The sequence below is a fragment of the Anomaloglossus baeobatrachus genome, chromosome 5, assembly GCF_048569485.1.
Source record: "Anomaloglossus baeobatrachus isolate aAnoBae1 chromosome 5, aAnoBae1.hap1, whole genome shotgun sequence".
Taxonomy (NCBI): Eukaryota; Metazoa; Chordata; class Amphibia; order Anura; family Aromobatidae; genus Anomaloglossus; species Anomaloglossus baeobatrachus.
In genome coordinates this window covers 277,861,240-277,879,041 of record NC_134357.1, presented here as the reverse complement: position 1 = coordinate 277,879,041, position 17,802 = coordinate 277,861,240, and the positions used below count along the sequence as shown (strand labels likewise).

The 17,802-nt window shown below is 50.7% G+C and overlaps 1 protein-coding gene across 3 annotated transcripts in view; it reads left to right on the top strand.

Moving 5' to 3' along the window:
- The window catches only part of STXBP4 (syntaxin binding protein 4), a 108,813-nt gene that overhangs the window by 70,148 nt on the left and 20,863 nt on the right, over positions 1–17,802 (top strand). For all 3 annotated transcript variants that reach the window (XM_075349523.1, XM_075349521.1, XM_075349522.1), the window contains exon 12: positions 16,864–17,040. In XM_075349523.1, coding sequence (XP_075205638.1) covers positions 16,864–17,040 — 177 coding nt within the window. The remainder of the gene's footprint in view (positions 1–16,863; positions 17,041–17,802) is intronic.

The window sequence follows — 17,802 nt, the reverse complement described above, 5'->3', positions numbered from 1 at the left end:
CAGGATAGAATTTTCTTCCAGCCCGCCAAACAGATTTTTTCTGTCCATTCCCCCCTGCTCAAGGGCCGCCGCCTTCTCACAGGCCGTGGCATCCTTGCAGGCCAACGGGGTAATTGTTCCGGTTCCCGCCCGGGAACGGTTCAGAGGTTTCTATTCAAACCTCTTCCTAGTTCCCAAGAAGGACGGTTCCTTCCGGCCCATCCTGGATCTCAAGCTTCTCAACAAGCATGTTCAGGTGCGGCGCTTTCGCATGGAATCTCTGAGATCGGTCATTGCCTCAATGACCCAAGGAGATTTTCTAGCATCCATCGACATCAGAGATGCCTATTTGCATGTGCCTATTGCGGTTTCACACCAGCGTTGGCTACGCTTTGCAATCGGAGAGGAACATTTCCAATTCGTGGCTCTCCCTTTCGGGTTAGCCACGGCCCCACGGGTATTCACCAAGGTCATGGCAGCAGTGGTTGCGGTCCTGCATCTCCAGGGGTTGGCAGTCATCCCCTACCTGGACGACCTTCTAGTCAAGGCCTCATCCAGTGCAGACTGCCAGCGGAGTGTCTCGCTCACTCTCGCCACGCTTGTTCAATTCGGGTGGCTTGTCAATCTGCCCAAGTCCACTCTGACCCCGACCCAGGAACTTACGTACCTAGGGATGCAATTCGAGACTCTGCCGGCACTTGTGAAGCTGCCCTTAGTCAAACAGCAGTCCCTTCATCTGGCGGTGCGCTCTCTGTTGAAGCCCCGCCGTCATTCCATCAGGCACCTCATGCAGGTGCTGGGTCAGATGGTGGCGTCAATGGAAGCGGTTCCCTTTGCCCAGTTCCATCTGCGTCCTCTGCAGCTGGACATTCTCCGTTGTTGGGACAAGCGGACCTCTTCCTTGCACAGGCTGGTGGCTCTGTCACCGCAGACAAGGGGCTCTCTTCAGTGGTGGCTTCGGCCTCTCTCTCTGTCACAGGGACGCTCCTTCCTGACTCCGTCCTGGGTGATCCTCACCACGGATGCCAGCCTCTCCGGCTGGGGAGCAGTTTTTCTCCACCACCGAGCACAGGGCACTTGGACTCCGTCCGAATCAGCCCTCTCGATCAATGTGCTGGAAATCAGGGCTGTTCTTCTAGCCCTCATAGCCTTCCACCACCTGTTGGCGGGCAAGCACATTCGAGTCCAGTCTGACAACGCGACAGCGGTTGCCTACATCAATCACCAGGGCGGGACTCGCAGCCGCCTGGCAATGTTGGAAGATCAACGAATCCTTCAGGGGACGGAGGACTCCAAGTCCACCATATCCGCAGTCCACATCCCAGGCGTAGAAAACTGGGAGGCAGATTATCTCAGCCGTCAAACCGTGGACAGCGGCGAGTGGGCCCTGCATCCGGCAGTGTTCAGGTCAATCTGCCGCAAGTGGGGCACTCCGGAAGTGGATCTAATGGCATCCCGGCACAACAACAAGGTTCCGGTTTACGTGGCTCGCTCCCACGATCCTCAGGCCTTCGCAGTGGACGCGCTGGTTCAGGATTGGTCTCAGTTCCGCCTGGCCAATGTGTTTCCCCCCCTAGTGCTCTTGCCCAGGGTTCTGCGCAAGAGCAGAATGGAGGGCCGTCGAGTCATAATCATTGCTCCGGACTGGCCCAGGCGAGCTTGGTACCCAGACCTGCTCCGTCTGTCCGTAGAGGTGCCGTGGCATCTCCCGGACCGCCCAGACCTTCTCTCTCAAGGTCCGTTTTTCCGCCAGAATTCTGCGGCTCTCAGATTGACGGCGTGGCTCTTGAGTCCTGGATCCTGACGGCTTCAGGCATTCCTTCTGAGGTCATCTCCACTATGACTCAGGCTCGGAAGTCTTCCTCGGCCAGGAATTACCACAGGACTTGGAAGATTTTCCTGTCCTGGTGTCGTTCTTCCGGCCATGCTCCTTGGCCGTTCTCCTTGCCGACCATCCTGTCCTTTCTACAGTCCGGACTGCATCTAGGACTGTCCCTCAATTCCCTCAAGGGACAAGTGTCGGCTCTGTCGGTATTATTCCAGCGGCGTATCGCCCGACTGGCTCAGGTGCGCACCTTCATGCAGGGCGCATCTCACATCATTCCTCCTTACCGGCGGCCTTTGGATCCCTGGGATCTTAATCTGGTCCTCACGGCCTTACAGAAACCCCCCTTTGAGCCTCTTAGGGAGGTTCCCTTGTTTAGACTTTCACAGAAAGTGGTTTTTCTAGTAGCCATAACGTCTCTCAGGAGAGTCTCTGATTTGGCTGCGCTCTCTACGGAGTCACCTTTTTTAGTTTTTCACCAAGACAAGGTGGTTCTCCGCCCGACTCCGGATTTTCTCCCTAAGGTGGTATCTTCTTCCCACCTTAACCAGGACATTTCATTGCCTTCCCTTTGTCCGGCCCCTGTGCATCGCTTTGAGAAGGCGTTGCATACCTTGGATTTGGTGCGGGCGCTCCGAATCTATGTGTCACGCACCGCCGTTTTTAGGCGGTGCACCTCACTTTTTGTGCTAACCACAGGTCAGCGCAAGGGTCTCTCGGCTTCTAAACCGACCCTAGCTCGTTGGATTAGGTCGGCCATCTCCGATGCCTACCAGTGTTCTCAGGTGCCCCCTCCGCCAGGAATTAAGGCGCACTCGACCAGAGCTGTCGGTGCCTCCTGGGCTTTCAGGCACCAGGCTACGGCTCAGCAGGTTTGTCAGGCTGCCACTTGGTCTAGTCTGCACACCTTCTCGAAGCACTACCAAGTGCATGCTCATGCTTCGGCAGACGCGATCTTAGGCAGACGCATCCTTCAGGCAGCTGTCGCCCACTTGTGAAGTTAGGTTTTGCCTACTTCTCAGTTTTGTTTATTTCCCACCCATGGACTGCTTTGAGACGTCCCATGGTCTGGGTCTCCCATAGGAACGATGAAGAAAAAGAGAATTTTGTTTACTTACCGTAAATTCTTTTTCTTATAGTTCCGACATGGGAGACCCAGCACCCTCCCTGTTGCCTGTTGGCAGTTTCTTGTTCCGTGTGTTTCACCGGCTGTTGTTGTAGATAGAGGTTCCGGTTGTTCCGAGTTTTACTCTATTTCTACTTATGGGTGGATGTCCTCCTTCAGCTTTTGCACTGAACTGGTTAGATTGTCATCCAGGGGGTGTATATAGCCCGGAGGGAGGAGCTACACTTTTTAGTGTAGTACTTTGTGTGTCCTCCGGAGGCAGAAGCGATACACCCATGGTCTGGGTCTCCCATGTCGGAACTATAAGAAAAAGAATTTACGGTAAGTAAACAAAATTCTCTTTGTTCCTGTGCTGAGATATTCTTATATATGTTTCCCTGCTATTTACTGTGTAATGGCCGTGTCTGACCGTACAGGAACATGATCTGATCATACCACAGTTCCTGAGCAAGGAAGGATGCAAAAGAGTATACAGACATTATGGCATGGGATCGCAAATAATTCTTCCTTTGAGGTAAAACAGTTTTTGTAAATAGGCAAGGAAATGTTGTATGTTGTGAATTTGTTTTCCAGTTTGGAGCTCCCTCTTGTGGTCAGTGCTGGCGGTGCAGTTGATTTGTGGAATGAAAGCCACACACCTGTAGAGGACTGGCAATCAGAGTCAGATTGGGACTATATAACTGAGTGGTTTTCTCCTGTTACTTGCCAGTGCTCAATGGTCTCCTGTGTGTTAAGGACATTCTCTAACCAGCTTTGCTGACTACCAGAACTCCTGTCAGATAAGTGATCTTTGTACCTCTTCTGTTTGTTTTCCACTTTCTTGTTGTTTTTTGTGCTTTGATACCTATTTTGTCTCTGTGGAGTTCTTGGCGGAATGGGATCATTTCCTGCTGGGAGTGTCTGTATACTTAGCTCCATGATTCTGCAAGGTATTGTATTTGTCATGCTAGGTATTAATTCAGTCCCTCATCTGTATTAGTCTTTTTGTATCCCAGTAACATCAGAGTGCTGATACAGTGGGGGAGAGGTTGTGTGACCTCAGGATTTTTCCATATCAGAAGTGCTGGTATATATTAGGTTTTTTTACGGCTGCAGACAGTTCCTCCTTCCTATCCTTTCCTATAAAGATAGTTTGAGCCTCACCTTGCTGAATCTGTCTTTTCTAGCTTTGTATTGTGTTTTTCTATATCACCGTAGTCTTTACATGTGGGGGGCTATCTATCCATCTTTGGGGACTGCTCCGAGGCAGATTAGCTTTCTTATATCTCTATCTGTGAGAATATTTAGTTCTCTCCAGCTGTGACGAGACGACTAGGTCATCGTAGGCTCGTCCCTGAATCATAACAGTTGTACCTCACAAAAAGAATCATCTATGATCCCATGCAGTGCTATCTGTATACTTTTTTACTTCCTCCCATGCCCAGGAGATGTGGTATGATCAGACCATGTTCCCGTACGATCAGACATGACTATTACACAGTACACAGCAGGGGCACATATATAAGATTATCTCAGCATAGGAACATATTTTTCTCTGACGCCTCATTGGGGGACACAGGACCATGGGTGTTATGCTGCCTATCCATAGGAGGACACTAATATATAAACATAAAAGGGCCACATAAATAAAATATGTTAAGGCAACAACTCAAACAACAATAACCCAAGGCAGAAGAGTCTTTATATTTGCCTAGTAACAGAGACACCCATACACATCACAGTTATAAATGTATAAAACATTTTATTTTTAATGCTGTAGGGTATATCAAACATATAGCAAAGACATACATGAAAAAGAACCGGAGAGAAAAGGTGCTAGAGGGGAGACACCCCACGTATCCCGGAGAAAAATAAAGGAGAACAAGTCTCCAAGGAAAATGATAGACTTTCCCAGGTCAGCATAATCACCATGTGGACAATGGCCCCGGGGAGTAAGATATAAACTAATGAAACCAAAGTGGCTTAAGGTATGGCCCAGGGGGGAGATATCCACTTACCAGGGAAGGTTGTCAACCAGAAGACCGGGGTAGTACTTGGGGACACTAAGTAGATGCAAAAGCATAGCTCCTCCTCTGCAGTATACACCCCCTGGCCGGGCCAGGCAAGCTCAGTTTTAGCTCAGTGTCTGTAGGAGGCACTTCCTTTCAAGGTTTGTTATTTTTTGAGGGCGACGGTTTCCTTTTGGGACCGATCTCCCACTACCATCAACGGGCGGGAACGTGAAGCGTTGCCTACACATACCCCTTCCTGCGACGCTGGATCCCGGGCTGGACGACGGGTTCCACAGACACCGATTTTCCAAAGCCCAGGGTAGAGGCCTGTGCCCTATAGCCCAATTCCTCAGCCCCTCTCTGCAGGCTCTGAGATGAAGATGGCACTGATTCCTCAGCCCCTCTCCACAGGCTCTGACATGAAGATGGCACTGATTCCTCAGCCCCTCTCCACAGGCTCTGAGATGAAGATGGCACTGATTCCTCAGCCCCTCTCTGCAGGCTCTGAGTTGAATATGACAACGACACAGCAAGCTGGCTCTGCTATTTTCACTGCCTGGATGGAAGCAGTGTTTTAAGGTGAGATCCCCCCTGACTGGTTTCCCAGACAAAGGGAGAAAGGACGCTGCAGGGAAGTTTCCCAGGCCATTTACAGTATTTATATGCAAGGAGCAAGGATCCTGCACACACAGTGTTAACTTTCTCTAGCTTGCTGGCTGGGGGAAAGTTCTGCTGTTTGCAGAAAGTCTTGCAGATAACTTCCCAGTGGCAGGGGGAGGACCCAGGGCTCAGGGACTCCCGCTGTGTATTATCTGCTCTGTTTATTTGCTCCAGCAAAAGCCGGCTGATAACCACCGGTGACAAGCTGTGTGCTGACTGTAGAGAGAGGGAGGAAAACTCAGAAGCTCCTTTCCCGCCGTTTTTTACTACCCACAGCAGGGGGGGCACACTGACTCATCTTCCCGCTCTTTTAGCGATAAGCCCCACCCCCCCGCGACCGCGATAAGCCCCGCCCCCCCAGGGAAGCGTGCGAGATCTTCTTAGAGCTTAAGCCTTCCTGAGGACAGGGTCATCGGCTGATTCTGGTGAGGTGCTTGCTATCAATTGTAGCTCTGCTGAGCATTGCTCCCCCTCCTGGCATACTCCTATTAGGAACATGCAGAATTCAAAAGGCACTAAGAGGGCTAAGGCTCACATAGTCTATTATTCAGCCTGCACTGCCTGCCACGTTGAGCTACCACGTAAACACACCTCTTCTCTGTGAGTCCTGTGCCCCTATAGCCCCCCAAGAACCCCCTGCCACCACCGCCGCAACCGTCAGCCCAGAGCCTAGGGCCCCCAGCCCACCGGAATGGGCACAGTTTCTGTCCCAATCCATGGAAAAACTGTCACAGAACCTGGTTCTGGCTATGCAATGTCGTCCTCCACACCCTTCTGGGTCCCTGGACGGAACGCAGCCTGAGGATACCCCTATGGAGGATCCTTCTGAGGTAATCCGGGCACATGCTTCACCGGTTGCAGGGATCAGGAAAAGGGCACACGGCCGGGTGTCTCCAGCGGGCTCTCCCTCGGGAGCACACAGGGCACGCTCTCCCACACGCTCCACGGCTTCTGAAGAGCTGGAGGAGGGAGAATGCTGTTTGTACCAGGAGGATTCCTTGGTTTCATCACCCCCAGATGATCAAACTGCAATAGACTCCCTTATAGCAGCAATCAACCAAACTCTGCATGTGGAGGATCCCCCATCCACTACCACTGACCATGCGGTCTCCTTTAAGAGGGCAAGGAAACCCCAAAAGGTTTTCGCTGATCACCCAGAGTTTCAGGATATCCTCACAAAGTAAAGGGAGAAGCCTGACAGGCGCTTCGGTAACCGAAAACTCATGGAGTCCCGGTACCCTTTTGCCTCACCTGCCCCTAAGGGCTGGGCCGATCCGCCCTCGGTCGACCCTCCGGTCTCCCGCCTTACCACAAAGACACTCCTGTCTTTACCCAATGGTTCTTCCATTAAGGACCCGACAGACAGACAGGTGGAGCACCTCGCCCGCTCTGCTTTTGAGGCTGCGGGTTCCTCCCTCTCGCCCTCCTTTGCCTCTGTGTGGGTCGCAAAGGCGATCTCGGTTTGGGCAGAATCCCTTAACACTTCGCTTGAGGAATCCCAGTTCACTCACAACTTCACAGAGGTAACAGCTCAAATTGCCGCTGCGGTGGAGTACCTCATCCAGGCCTCCAAGGACGCTGCTACCTGCGCAGCGTTTGCCGCCTCAAATACCATAGCCATACGTAGAGCTCTCTGGCTCCGACAATGGCGAGCGGACTCTGCCTCCAAGAAGTCTCTCACGGGCCTTCGTTTTTTTCCAGACCGATTGTTTGGCGAACGTTTGTACAAGCTCATTTCTGACGCCACGGGAGGAAAGAGTACCTCCCTCCCCCAGCTGAAGTCCAGGACGTCCTTCACCAGACATCCACAGTCCTCGTTCCGCTCCTTTCGAAACTCATTTGGTTGGTCGACATCCCGTGCTGTCCCTGCCACCAGCCGCGGACTTCGCAGGGACCGACCTTCTCAGCTCTCCCCGAAACCCACTTCGTCACGGCAGCCTAGACCGAAACAGTCCAGGACTAGGGAGTCTCGGCCACAACGTTTTCCCCCCTCATGACTCCTTCGGCGCCCCGGAAGACACACTCATTGTAGGAGGTCGACTGCGGCTCTTTCAACACACCTGGGCTGCTGCCTCAGATGACAAATGGGTGCGAGACCTTGATAATACCTGTCCCAGTCGACGAGAAGCTCGGGGGTTTTTATTCCAACCTCTTTGTGGTCCCCAAAAAGGATGGGTCAGTTCGACCCATCCTGGACCTCAAACACCTAAACAAACATGTGCACGTACGGAGATTCAGAATGGAGTCCCTAAGGCCCATTATTGCATCCATGGTCAAAGGGGAATTCCTCGCCTCCATAGACATCAAGGACGCGTACCTGCACATACCCATCGCCCCAGATCACCAAAAGTTCCTTCGCTTCGCAATTCAGGACTCCCACTTTCAATTCGTAGCTCTTCCCTTCGGCCTTGCCACCGCACCAAGCGTCTTCACCAAAGTCATGGCGGCCGCCATGAGCGTCCTTCACGCCAGGGGAGTAGTCGTTCTCCCTTACTTGGACAACCTCCTCATCAAGGCTCCCTCCTTCCGCGACTGCTCAACCAGCGTACAAATCACTGTGGACACCCTTTCCCGCTTAGGGTGGCTAGTGAATCTGGACAAATCATCCCCGATCCCATCACGATCCATCACCTTCCTGGGCATGGTCCTGGACACCCGTCGGGGCTTGATCCTTCTCCCTCAGGACAAGGCGTTCGCTCTTCAACGAGCGGTACGCTGCCTTCTACGTCCTCCGTCTCGCTCCATTTGATTCAGCATGAAAGTGCTCGGCAGGATGGTGGCGGCTATGGAAGCAGTACCCTTTGCTCAACTGCACCTCCGCCCACTGCAGCTAGCCCTTCTAGCGGCCTGGGACAAGAGCCCCTTCTCCCTGGACAGACATCTTCACCTGACGCCTTCAGTCGGGTACGCACTCCGCTGGTGGCTTCGGTCCTCGTCCCTATCGAAGGGGAGATCTTTTCTCCCAGTGAACTGGCTGGTCCTGAGCACGGACGCCAGCCTCCTAGGCTGGGGAGCAGTGTACCTGCACCACACTGCTCAAGGACGTTGGACGCCCCAGGAGTCCTTCCTCCCCATCAACATCCTGGAACTCCGCGCGATCTTCCTCGCGCTCAGAGCGTTCAGCCCTCTGCTAGCGGGTCGTCAGATTCGAGTCCAATCGGACAATGCGACAGCTGTAGCCTATATCAATCGGCAGGGGGGCACCCGCAGCAAAGCGGCTTATCTCGAGGCCCACAAGATCCTCAGCTGGGCCGAATCGACGGGATCAGTGATATCAGCGGTACACATACCGGGGGTAGAGAACTGGGCAGCAGACTTTCTGAGTCGCCAAGGCCTGGCTGCCAGAGAATGGTCCCTCCACCCAGATGTGTTTCTACACATCTGCACTCGCTGGGGCACACCAGACGTGGACCTAATGGCCTCAAGGTTGAATGCAAAGGTACCCGCGTTCATAGCCAGGTCACGCGACCCACAGTCCATCGTCGTGGATGCTCTAGTCTGCTCCTGGCACCACTTCCACCTGCCTTACATATTTCCACCTCTACCCCTGCTGCCGCGGGTAATCAGGAAGGTCAAGGCAGAGGGAGTCCCGGTGATACTGATAGCACCGGACTGGCCAGGCGCGCCTGGTACGCCGAATTAGTACAAATGCTCACAGACGCACCGTGGCACCTTCCAGACATCCCAGACTTGCTGACCCAAGGGCCCATTTCCCATCAGAACTCCAGAGCCCTGAAGCTGATGGCATGGCCATTGAGACCTGGATATTAACAAGAGCGGGATTCTCCCCCGCGGTTATTTCCACCATGATCAGCGCCCGAAAGCCTGCTTCATCCCGCATTTACCACCGTACGTGGAAAATCTTCCTTTCATGGTGCAGGGAAACTAACGTCCAGCCTATGCCTCTGGCCATCCCCAGAATTCTCGATTTTTTTACAGTCTGGTTTGCAAGCGGGATTGGCTCTCAGTTCCCTTAAAGGGCAGGTCTCAGCGCTCTCAATCTTCTACCAATGCCGCCTGGCTCAAAAACCGCAAGTCAGGACCTTCCTCCAGGGCGTTTCCCATCTAGTTCCCCCGTACAAACGGCCGCTGGAACCATGGGACCTCAACCTCGTTCTGGACGGTCTCCAGAGGTCTCCCATTGAACCTCTCAAGGAATCCTCCCTTGCTCTGTGTCCTGGAAGGTAACATTCTTAGTGGCAATTACGTCCATCAGACGGGTTTCGGAGCTGGCAGCACTCTCTTGCCGCGAGCCTTTTCTGATCTTTCACCAGGACAAGGTGGTTCTGCGCCCCCTTCCGGATTTCCTTCCAAAGGTTCTTACCCAGTTTCATTTGAACGAGGACATTGTTCTGCCTTCCTTTTATCCACACCCAGTTCATAGGGTGGAAAGGTCTCTGCATTCGTTAGACCTCATCAGAGCTCTCAGATATTACATATCCAGGACAGCCCCCTTTAGGAAAACGGACTCTTTGTTCGTCATTCCTGAGGGGTCTAAGAAGGGACAGGCAGCTTCAAAAGCGACGCTGGCTCGCTGGATTCGCTCTGCGATCCAGGAAGTCTACCGCTTGCAACTTAAGCCCATTCCTAGTGGGCTGCGGGCTCATTTCCCGCGAGGAGTTGGCGCTTCGTGGGCCATTCGGCATCAGGCTTCAGTGGAACAGGTGTGTAAGGCTGCGACCTGGTCTAGCCTACATACGTTTTCAAAGCATTACAGAGTCCATACCCAGGTTTCAGCTGAGGCAAATCTGGGTAGGAAAATTCTGCAAACGGCAGTAGAGCACCTCTGTAATACTATTGTATGTACTGAGGATTTCGATTGCGTTAGGGCAATGACAACCAGAGACGAGTTCTTGTTGCAAAAGATGTTTATAATATGCAACCAGCAATATGTACATAAACGGAACAAAAAACACAGTAGAACATAAAACACAGGAAATACCTTCCAGGATCGGAGCGAAGGGGAATTCCCAGGGCCACGCACCGGACTCCCCCAGGGAGACCACCAAGAGCGAACCCCTATACAGGGACTGTCTGGCAATCACCCCAGAAGGCCTAAATGCGCAGCAGCCGGGACACAAAGGGCAATAGGTATAGTCCAAAAATGTCCGTACAAGATGAGAGTCCAGAGTGGTTACGAACCGGAAGGAACCGGGCAGAAGTGCTGACCAAAGACGGCAGACTGAGTCCGGGCACAGCTTAATGAGACCAGGTGAAGTCCAAAGTCGGTGTTGGTTGTTTTTCCAAGAGGATCCAAATATCAATCAGGAACCAAGAGCAGCAAAGCAGGAGTACACAGCAAGCAGTATACTCAGGCACTGGACTAAGCTTAGGGGCGGCCTTTTAAACAGATGGACAGGAAGTAGGGCAACAGAACAGAAAACTCCATGTTAACAAAGGGCAAGCTCTTTCAAAAGAAACCTGGAAATCCCGGAACTCTGACAGTACTCCCCCCCCCCCCCAGAAACGGCCTCAGGACGGATCAGGGCCTGGCTTGTCCGGGTACCGTCGATGAAACTGAGCAACCTTCCGGGGTGCTCGAATGTTACCCACAGGTTCCCAGGAATCGTCCTCGGGGGAGTACCCCTGCCAACGTACCAGATACTGAAGCCGATGCCGATGGAGCCGGGAGTCAATAATGTCCTCAACCACGAACTGCTCCTGGCCGTCAACCATCACAGGCGGAGGAGGAGGCACGATACGACCATGAAACGTGTTAGGGGAGACAGGTTTGAGTAGAGAAACATGAAAGACCGGGTGTACCTTCAAATGGTGCGGCAACCTCAGCCGACAGGCCACAGGGCTCACGATCCCGGTGATCTTAAACGGACCGATGAATTTCTGCCCCAGCTTCTGCGAAGGAACACCCAATTTCAGATTTTTGGTGGATAACCACACCGAGTCCCCTACCTTATACATGGGTGCCTGTTTCCGGTGAGTGTCTGCCGACTTCTTGTAACGCTCCTGAGCCGAAGCCAAAGAATCCTTCAAAACCTCCAGATTCTGTCGTAGCTCCGTCACTCTGTCCTCCACCGCTGGCACCGAGACCGCCACCGGTGACCTAGGCAAAACATTCGGATGGTAACCCAAGTTAGCGAAAAAGGGCGTTACCTTAGTGGAGCTGCTCTGAGTGTTGTTATATGAGAACTCCGCCAAAGGAAGCAGCTTCAACCAATCATCCTGCAGATGGCTGACATAACAGCGTAGGTACTGCTCCAGGGTTTGATTAGTCTGTTCGGTTTGCCCATTTGTCTGAGGATGGTATGCAGAAGACAAACAGACATCAATACGGAGTGCCGAACAAAACCCCTTCCAGAATTTAGACATGAACTGCACGCCCCGGTCAGAGATGATCTCATCTGGTACCCCATGCAATCGAAATACATTCTGGATAACCAAATCCACTGTCTCTGCGGCTGAGGGAAGACCGGTACATGGAATAAAGTGAGCAGCTTTGGTCAACCGATCCACCACCACTAAAATGGTATTGTTACCGCCTGAGACTGGCAATTCCACAATAAAATCCATTGAGATGGATCCCCAAGGGCGAGATGGAACGGGTAACGGTTGAAGGAGTCCCATAGGAGCCACACGAGGGACCTTGCACCGGGCAAAAACCACACATGAGTGGACATAGTCTTTCACATCCTTTAAACAGGTTGGCCACCAGAAAAAACGACTCAGAAATTCCTGCGTCTTCTGTACTCCCCTATGACCTGCCAACACTGAGTCATGGACCAATTTGAGAACCCGAAGTCTTACAGCCTCCGGGACATAAATACGTCGCTCTCTCAACCACACACCATTCCGAAGGACAAGAGTCACATCATTCGGGGGGGCAGCAAGAAATACGTCACCATCATAGGCCTGCTTGATGTCCTTCCACAAGTCCTGGTCCTGGATTACTCCAACGAAATTGGCATCAGATAACACGGTCTGAGACGGGGTTCCAGGCACGGAGTCCATGGCGTGGATTCGGGACAAGGCATCGGCTTTCCCATTACGTGAACCTGGACGGTATGTAACGATAAAATTGAACTGGTTAAGGAACAAGCTCCAACGGGCTTGCCGTGGAGACAGGCACCTGGCAGATTTAAGGAATTCCAGGTTACGATGGTCTGTGAGAACTATCACTTGCTGCGCTGCTCCCTGTAAGTGGTGTCTCCATTCCTTAAAAGCTGCAATAATCGCCAACAATTCCTTGTCCGCAATGTCATAGTTCCTTTCTGCAGGGGACAACCGGCGAGAAAAGAAAGCACACGGATGCAAGAGACTCTTGTCCCCGGTTCTTTGGGAAAGGATAGCCCCTAATGCATAATCGGAAGCGTCGACTTCCACAATAAAGGGGAGTGCGGGATTCGGGTGTATTAGTATTGGTGCTGAGGTAAAACAAACCTTGAGACGATTGAAAGCTTCCTGGGCCTGGGCGGACCACACAAACTTCTGTCCTTTCTTGGTTAACAGAGTGATAGGACGGACGATCTCTGAAAAGTTACGGATAAAGCGTCTGTAAAAGTTGGCAAAACCGACAAAGCGTTGTACCTCCTTGATGTTTCCCGGTTCCGGCCAGTCTAGAATTGCTTGTATCTTGCCAGACTCCATGTTCAGTCCCTGAGGAGAGATGACATATCCTAAAAATTGTATTTTTGAGCAATGGAATTCGCACTTCTCCAGTTTAATATACAGGTGGTTATCCCTCAGTCGGGCAAGTACTGTCTTTACGTGCTCCTGGTGTTCCTGTAGGGAATCAGAAAAGATCAAGATATCATCCAGGTAAATCACCATGAACTGGTCCATTATATCCCTAAAAATATCGTTGACTAGGTGTTGGAAAGCCGCAGGAGCGTTACAAAGTCCAAAAGGCATCACTAAATACTCATAATGTCCATACCGACATCTGAACGCTGTCTTCCACTCGTCTCCGGGACGTATGCGGAGTAGATTATATGCCCCACGGAGATCCAATTTAGTGAATATCTTTGCCTGTTGGACTCTCTCCAATAGCTCAGGAATCAACGGTAACGGATACCGGTTCCGGATGGTTATCTTATTTAGTTCCCGGTAGTCGATACAAGGTCTCAGAGTCCCCTCTTTCTTTTTCACAAAAAAGATGGGTGCCCCTGCTGGTGAGGTAGAAGGTCGAATAAATCCCTTGGCTAGACTTTCATCGATGTAATCTTTTAGTGCTTCTAACTCAGGTGCCGCCAACGGGTAGACATGACCAAACGGGATCTCTGCCCCTGGGAGTAAGTCTATGGGACAATCATACGGTCTATGCGGGGGAAGCCGATCTGCTTTTCTTTTGTCGCATATATCAGCGAAGTCATGATATACCGGGGGTAGAACAGGTACCTGTACAGTGCCCTCCGCATTCGGTGTTACTGGAACCGGTACAGTTGGACTAATGGTCGGACCACTCTGCGGTGGGAAGGATATTTCTTTAGTCTCCCAATCGATGACTGGATTAGTAGACCGCAGCCACGGAATTCCTAAAATTATCGGAAAATGGGGAGAAGAAATTATCTTGAAAACAAGGGTCTCCTGCTGACCTGGCTTCATCACACATTCTAGGGGTACTGTTTCCCGATCAACTGGTCCAGAAACTAATGGAGATCCGTCTACCGTCTCCATGGTAACCGGTGAGGATCTTTGTTGAGTCTGGATACCGTGTTTCCTGGCAAAAGAAGAGTCCATGAAATTTCCCCCTGCCCCAGAGTCTATCATAGCAGATGTAGGAATTAACTGTCCCTCCCACCGTATCTGAATGGGAAGCGAGCAATGGGTGTATTTCCCTTCTGAGTCCTTAGGTGAAGTTGACATTACAGTCAAGGGAAATACCGCATCCAGGTGTCCACTTGCCTCAGAGATATCGGACTCTGCGTCCGTGTTGTCACACTCTGCCATGGCTGCCAATACCTTATTTGGGCGATTTGGACGTTTCGGGCAGTCAATCAGAAAATGGTCTGATTGACCGCAATAGAAACACAAACGCTCACGGAGCCGGTGTTCACGACGTTCATTGGTCTCTCGCTTTTGTAGAGAGTCCACTTGCATAGGAACATCCTCGGCCTCCCGTGGCGTCCTGAGAGCGGGTTCTCTGGAAGGAAACGCAAAGTTGGTTACCCGGTTTACAGCTGCCCATTTTTCCTGTCTACGTTCCGTCAAGCGGGTATCGATACGCACACAGTGTTGGAGGAACAGTTCAAAATCCCCTGGAGATTCGGAACGAGCTAACTCGTCCTTGATGGTACCGGACAAACCTTTTCTGAAAACTGACAATAACGCATTGTTTCCCCAGTCGGTGTCTACCACTAACCTTTTGAACTCAGTGGCGTATTCTACGACAGACCGCTTTCCCTGACGTAAGGAAAGGAGAGCCGATTCAGCGGTAGCACGGCGATTCGGATCATCAAACATTTGCGCCATTGCTGTTAGAAAGTCATCCAGGTGATTTAAACGGATATCACGATTCTCTATCATAGGATTAGCCCAAGCCAGTGCTCGGGAGGTTAACAACATGATTATACATAACACTTTTGACCGGTCAGAACGGTAATAATCAGCATGTACATCAAAAAACAGTATATACTGGTTAACAAATCCACGAAACTGACTACGATCACCACTGAAACGAAATGGGGGTAACCTAGGCATACCGGCAGCTGATACGGACGTAGTGGGGGCGGCTTCCTGAGCCTCCACTCTGGTTTGCAAATCCTGAATAGCCGGACCCAGTACCTGGTGATCATGGCCCAGCTGTACCTCCACATCTCTAAGCTTAGTTTGCACTGCTTCCATCTCCTGCTGCAAGGAGTTAATCATGGAAAACAGCTGATCTACTCGTGTCTCAGTCATTGCCCCAGCGAAATCCTTTTATGGCCTGAGTATAATGTAATACTATTGTATGTACTGAGGATTTCGATTGCGTTAGGGCAATGACAACCAGAGACGAGTTCTTGGTGCAAAAGATGTTTATAATATGCAACCAGCAATATGTACATAAATGGAACAAAAAACACAGTAGAACATAAAACACAGGAAATACCTTCCAGGATCGGAGCGAAGGGGAATTCCCAGGGCCACGCACCGGACTCCCCCAGGGAGACCACCAAGAGCGAACCCCTATACAGGGACTGTCTGGCAATCACCCCAGAAGGCCTAAATGCGCAGCAGCCGGGACACAAAGGGCAATAGGTATAGTCCAAAAATGTCCGTACAAGATGAGAGTCCAGAGTGGTTACGAACCGGAAGGAACCGGGCAGAAGTGCTGACCAAAGACGGCAGACGAAGTCCGGGCACAGCTTAATGAGACCAGGTGAAGTCCAAAGTCGGTGTTGGTTGTTTTTCCAAGAGGATCCAAATATCAATCAGGAACCAAGAGCAGCAAAGCAGGAGTACACAGCAAGCAGTATACTCGGGCACTGGACTAAGCTTAGGGGCGGCCTTTTAAACAGATGGACAGGAAGTAGGGCAACAGAACAGAAAACTCCATGTTAACAAAGGGCAAGCTCTTTCAAAAGAAACCTGGAAATCCCGGAACTCTTGACAACCTCTCTCAGTAGGCGCTCCAGGCTGTCCGGGACTGGTTCCTAGTCCTTGGGTTATGTTGTCTTCTTTTATGTTTCCCACCCATGGACTGCTTTAGGACGTCCCGTGGTCCTGTGTCCCCCAATGAGGCATCAGAGAAAAACGGATTTTTGTGTACTCACCGTAAAATCGTTTTCTCTTAGCCATCATTGGGGGACACAGCACCCACCCTTTTGCCCTGTTGGGCCTTGGTTCTCTCAGTACCTTATTTGGATATGACTCTTTTTTTTTTTTCTCATGTTCCTCTGTTGAGATGTTTTTACTGTTTTTTTTCTCCTACTGCTTGTGTACTAATACTGAGCTTGCCTGGCCCGGCCAGGGGGTGTATACTGCAGAGGAGGAGCTATGCTTTTGCATCTACTTAGTGTCCTCCTATGGATAGGCAGCATAACACCCATGGTCCTGTGTCCCCCAATGATGGCTAAGAGAAAACGATTTTACGGTGAGTACACAAAAATTCGTTTTTTAAGCACGTCCAGGTATGGATTTTATTATTATTCCAAAGTCTATTGATCTATTGATTGAAAGCAACTTTACAATTAACTTTGTTTGTGGGAAAACCCCTAATACCTAGTTCACATGAATACATATAATTTAATAGGGTGATTCTGTATCTCCAGTTTAGGGGTAATAGCAACTGCTCCCTACTTTTCTTTGATATATTCTGTATATATATAATGATAATTTCTGTTTAGGAAGCCAAGGCTGCCATTGACGAGACAAGGGCGCTCCGTAATAGAATTCACCTAGCAGAAGTGGCACAGAAACAAGCACGTGGCATGGAGGTGGACTATGAAGAAGTTATCCGGCTTCTAGAAGCTGAAATTGTGGAGCTCAAAGCCCGCCTGTCTGATCACTCTGGTCACACCAGTGTAAGCCCATCAGCATGGCTTCATGATTCCTTTACAAGATCTCTGAGACTGTATCCATAAAAGTGACAGCCGCATAGCTATAGCGATGACCATGTATATTTTTAACCCCTTAAAAACTGCAATCAGGAAATTAGGTTCCTTTAAATCTTAGCATTGTGATCTTTGGGATACTCATTTATATAAAGAGCTATTACCTAGAAATGTAAAATATGAGTGTAAGTGCAATTAAAATCGATATCTTTATTGGTTATTTCTAAAATACATAGACATTAAGATATGTAAACAGAAAACTCCATTGTCACACATGTATTTCGGGGGTTTTGCCTCTCATCAGTGCAAAGCAGTCAAACTAATTTGTTGAAGTGAGGGGCCTCTGACGGGATCTTTAGGGGAGTGTGAGGAGTGACAAGTCGGCATAAGACTTGTAATCCATGCGATGCGCCTCTTCAAAATTAAATATCTGTTAAATATTCAGAGAGGAAGGGAACAGGAAGACTAGTGCCACCTACTGGATGTAACAATCCTAAATGTCAATGTTGACCCTTTAAAGCAGTGGTTCCCAACCTTTCTGAGCTTGAGAGCCACATTCAGTTCTGAGAGAGTGTAGCAAGCCGCATCAGAGCCCTCCACTCCCCCACAGTCATGAGATCCAGTCCCTGCCTCCCCACAGTAGTAACACCAAAAGTCCCCATTATCGGTATGGTGACAGCTAAAGCTTGCCAACAGAAATAATGCTGATGAGCTATACTTCCATCCAAGGGT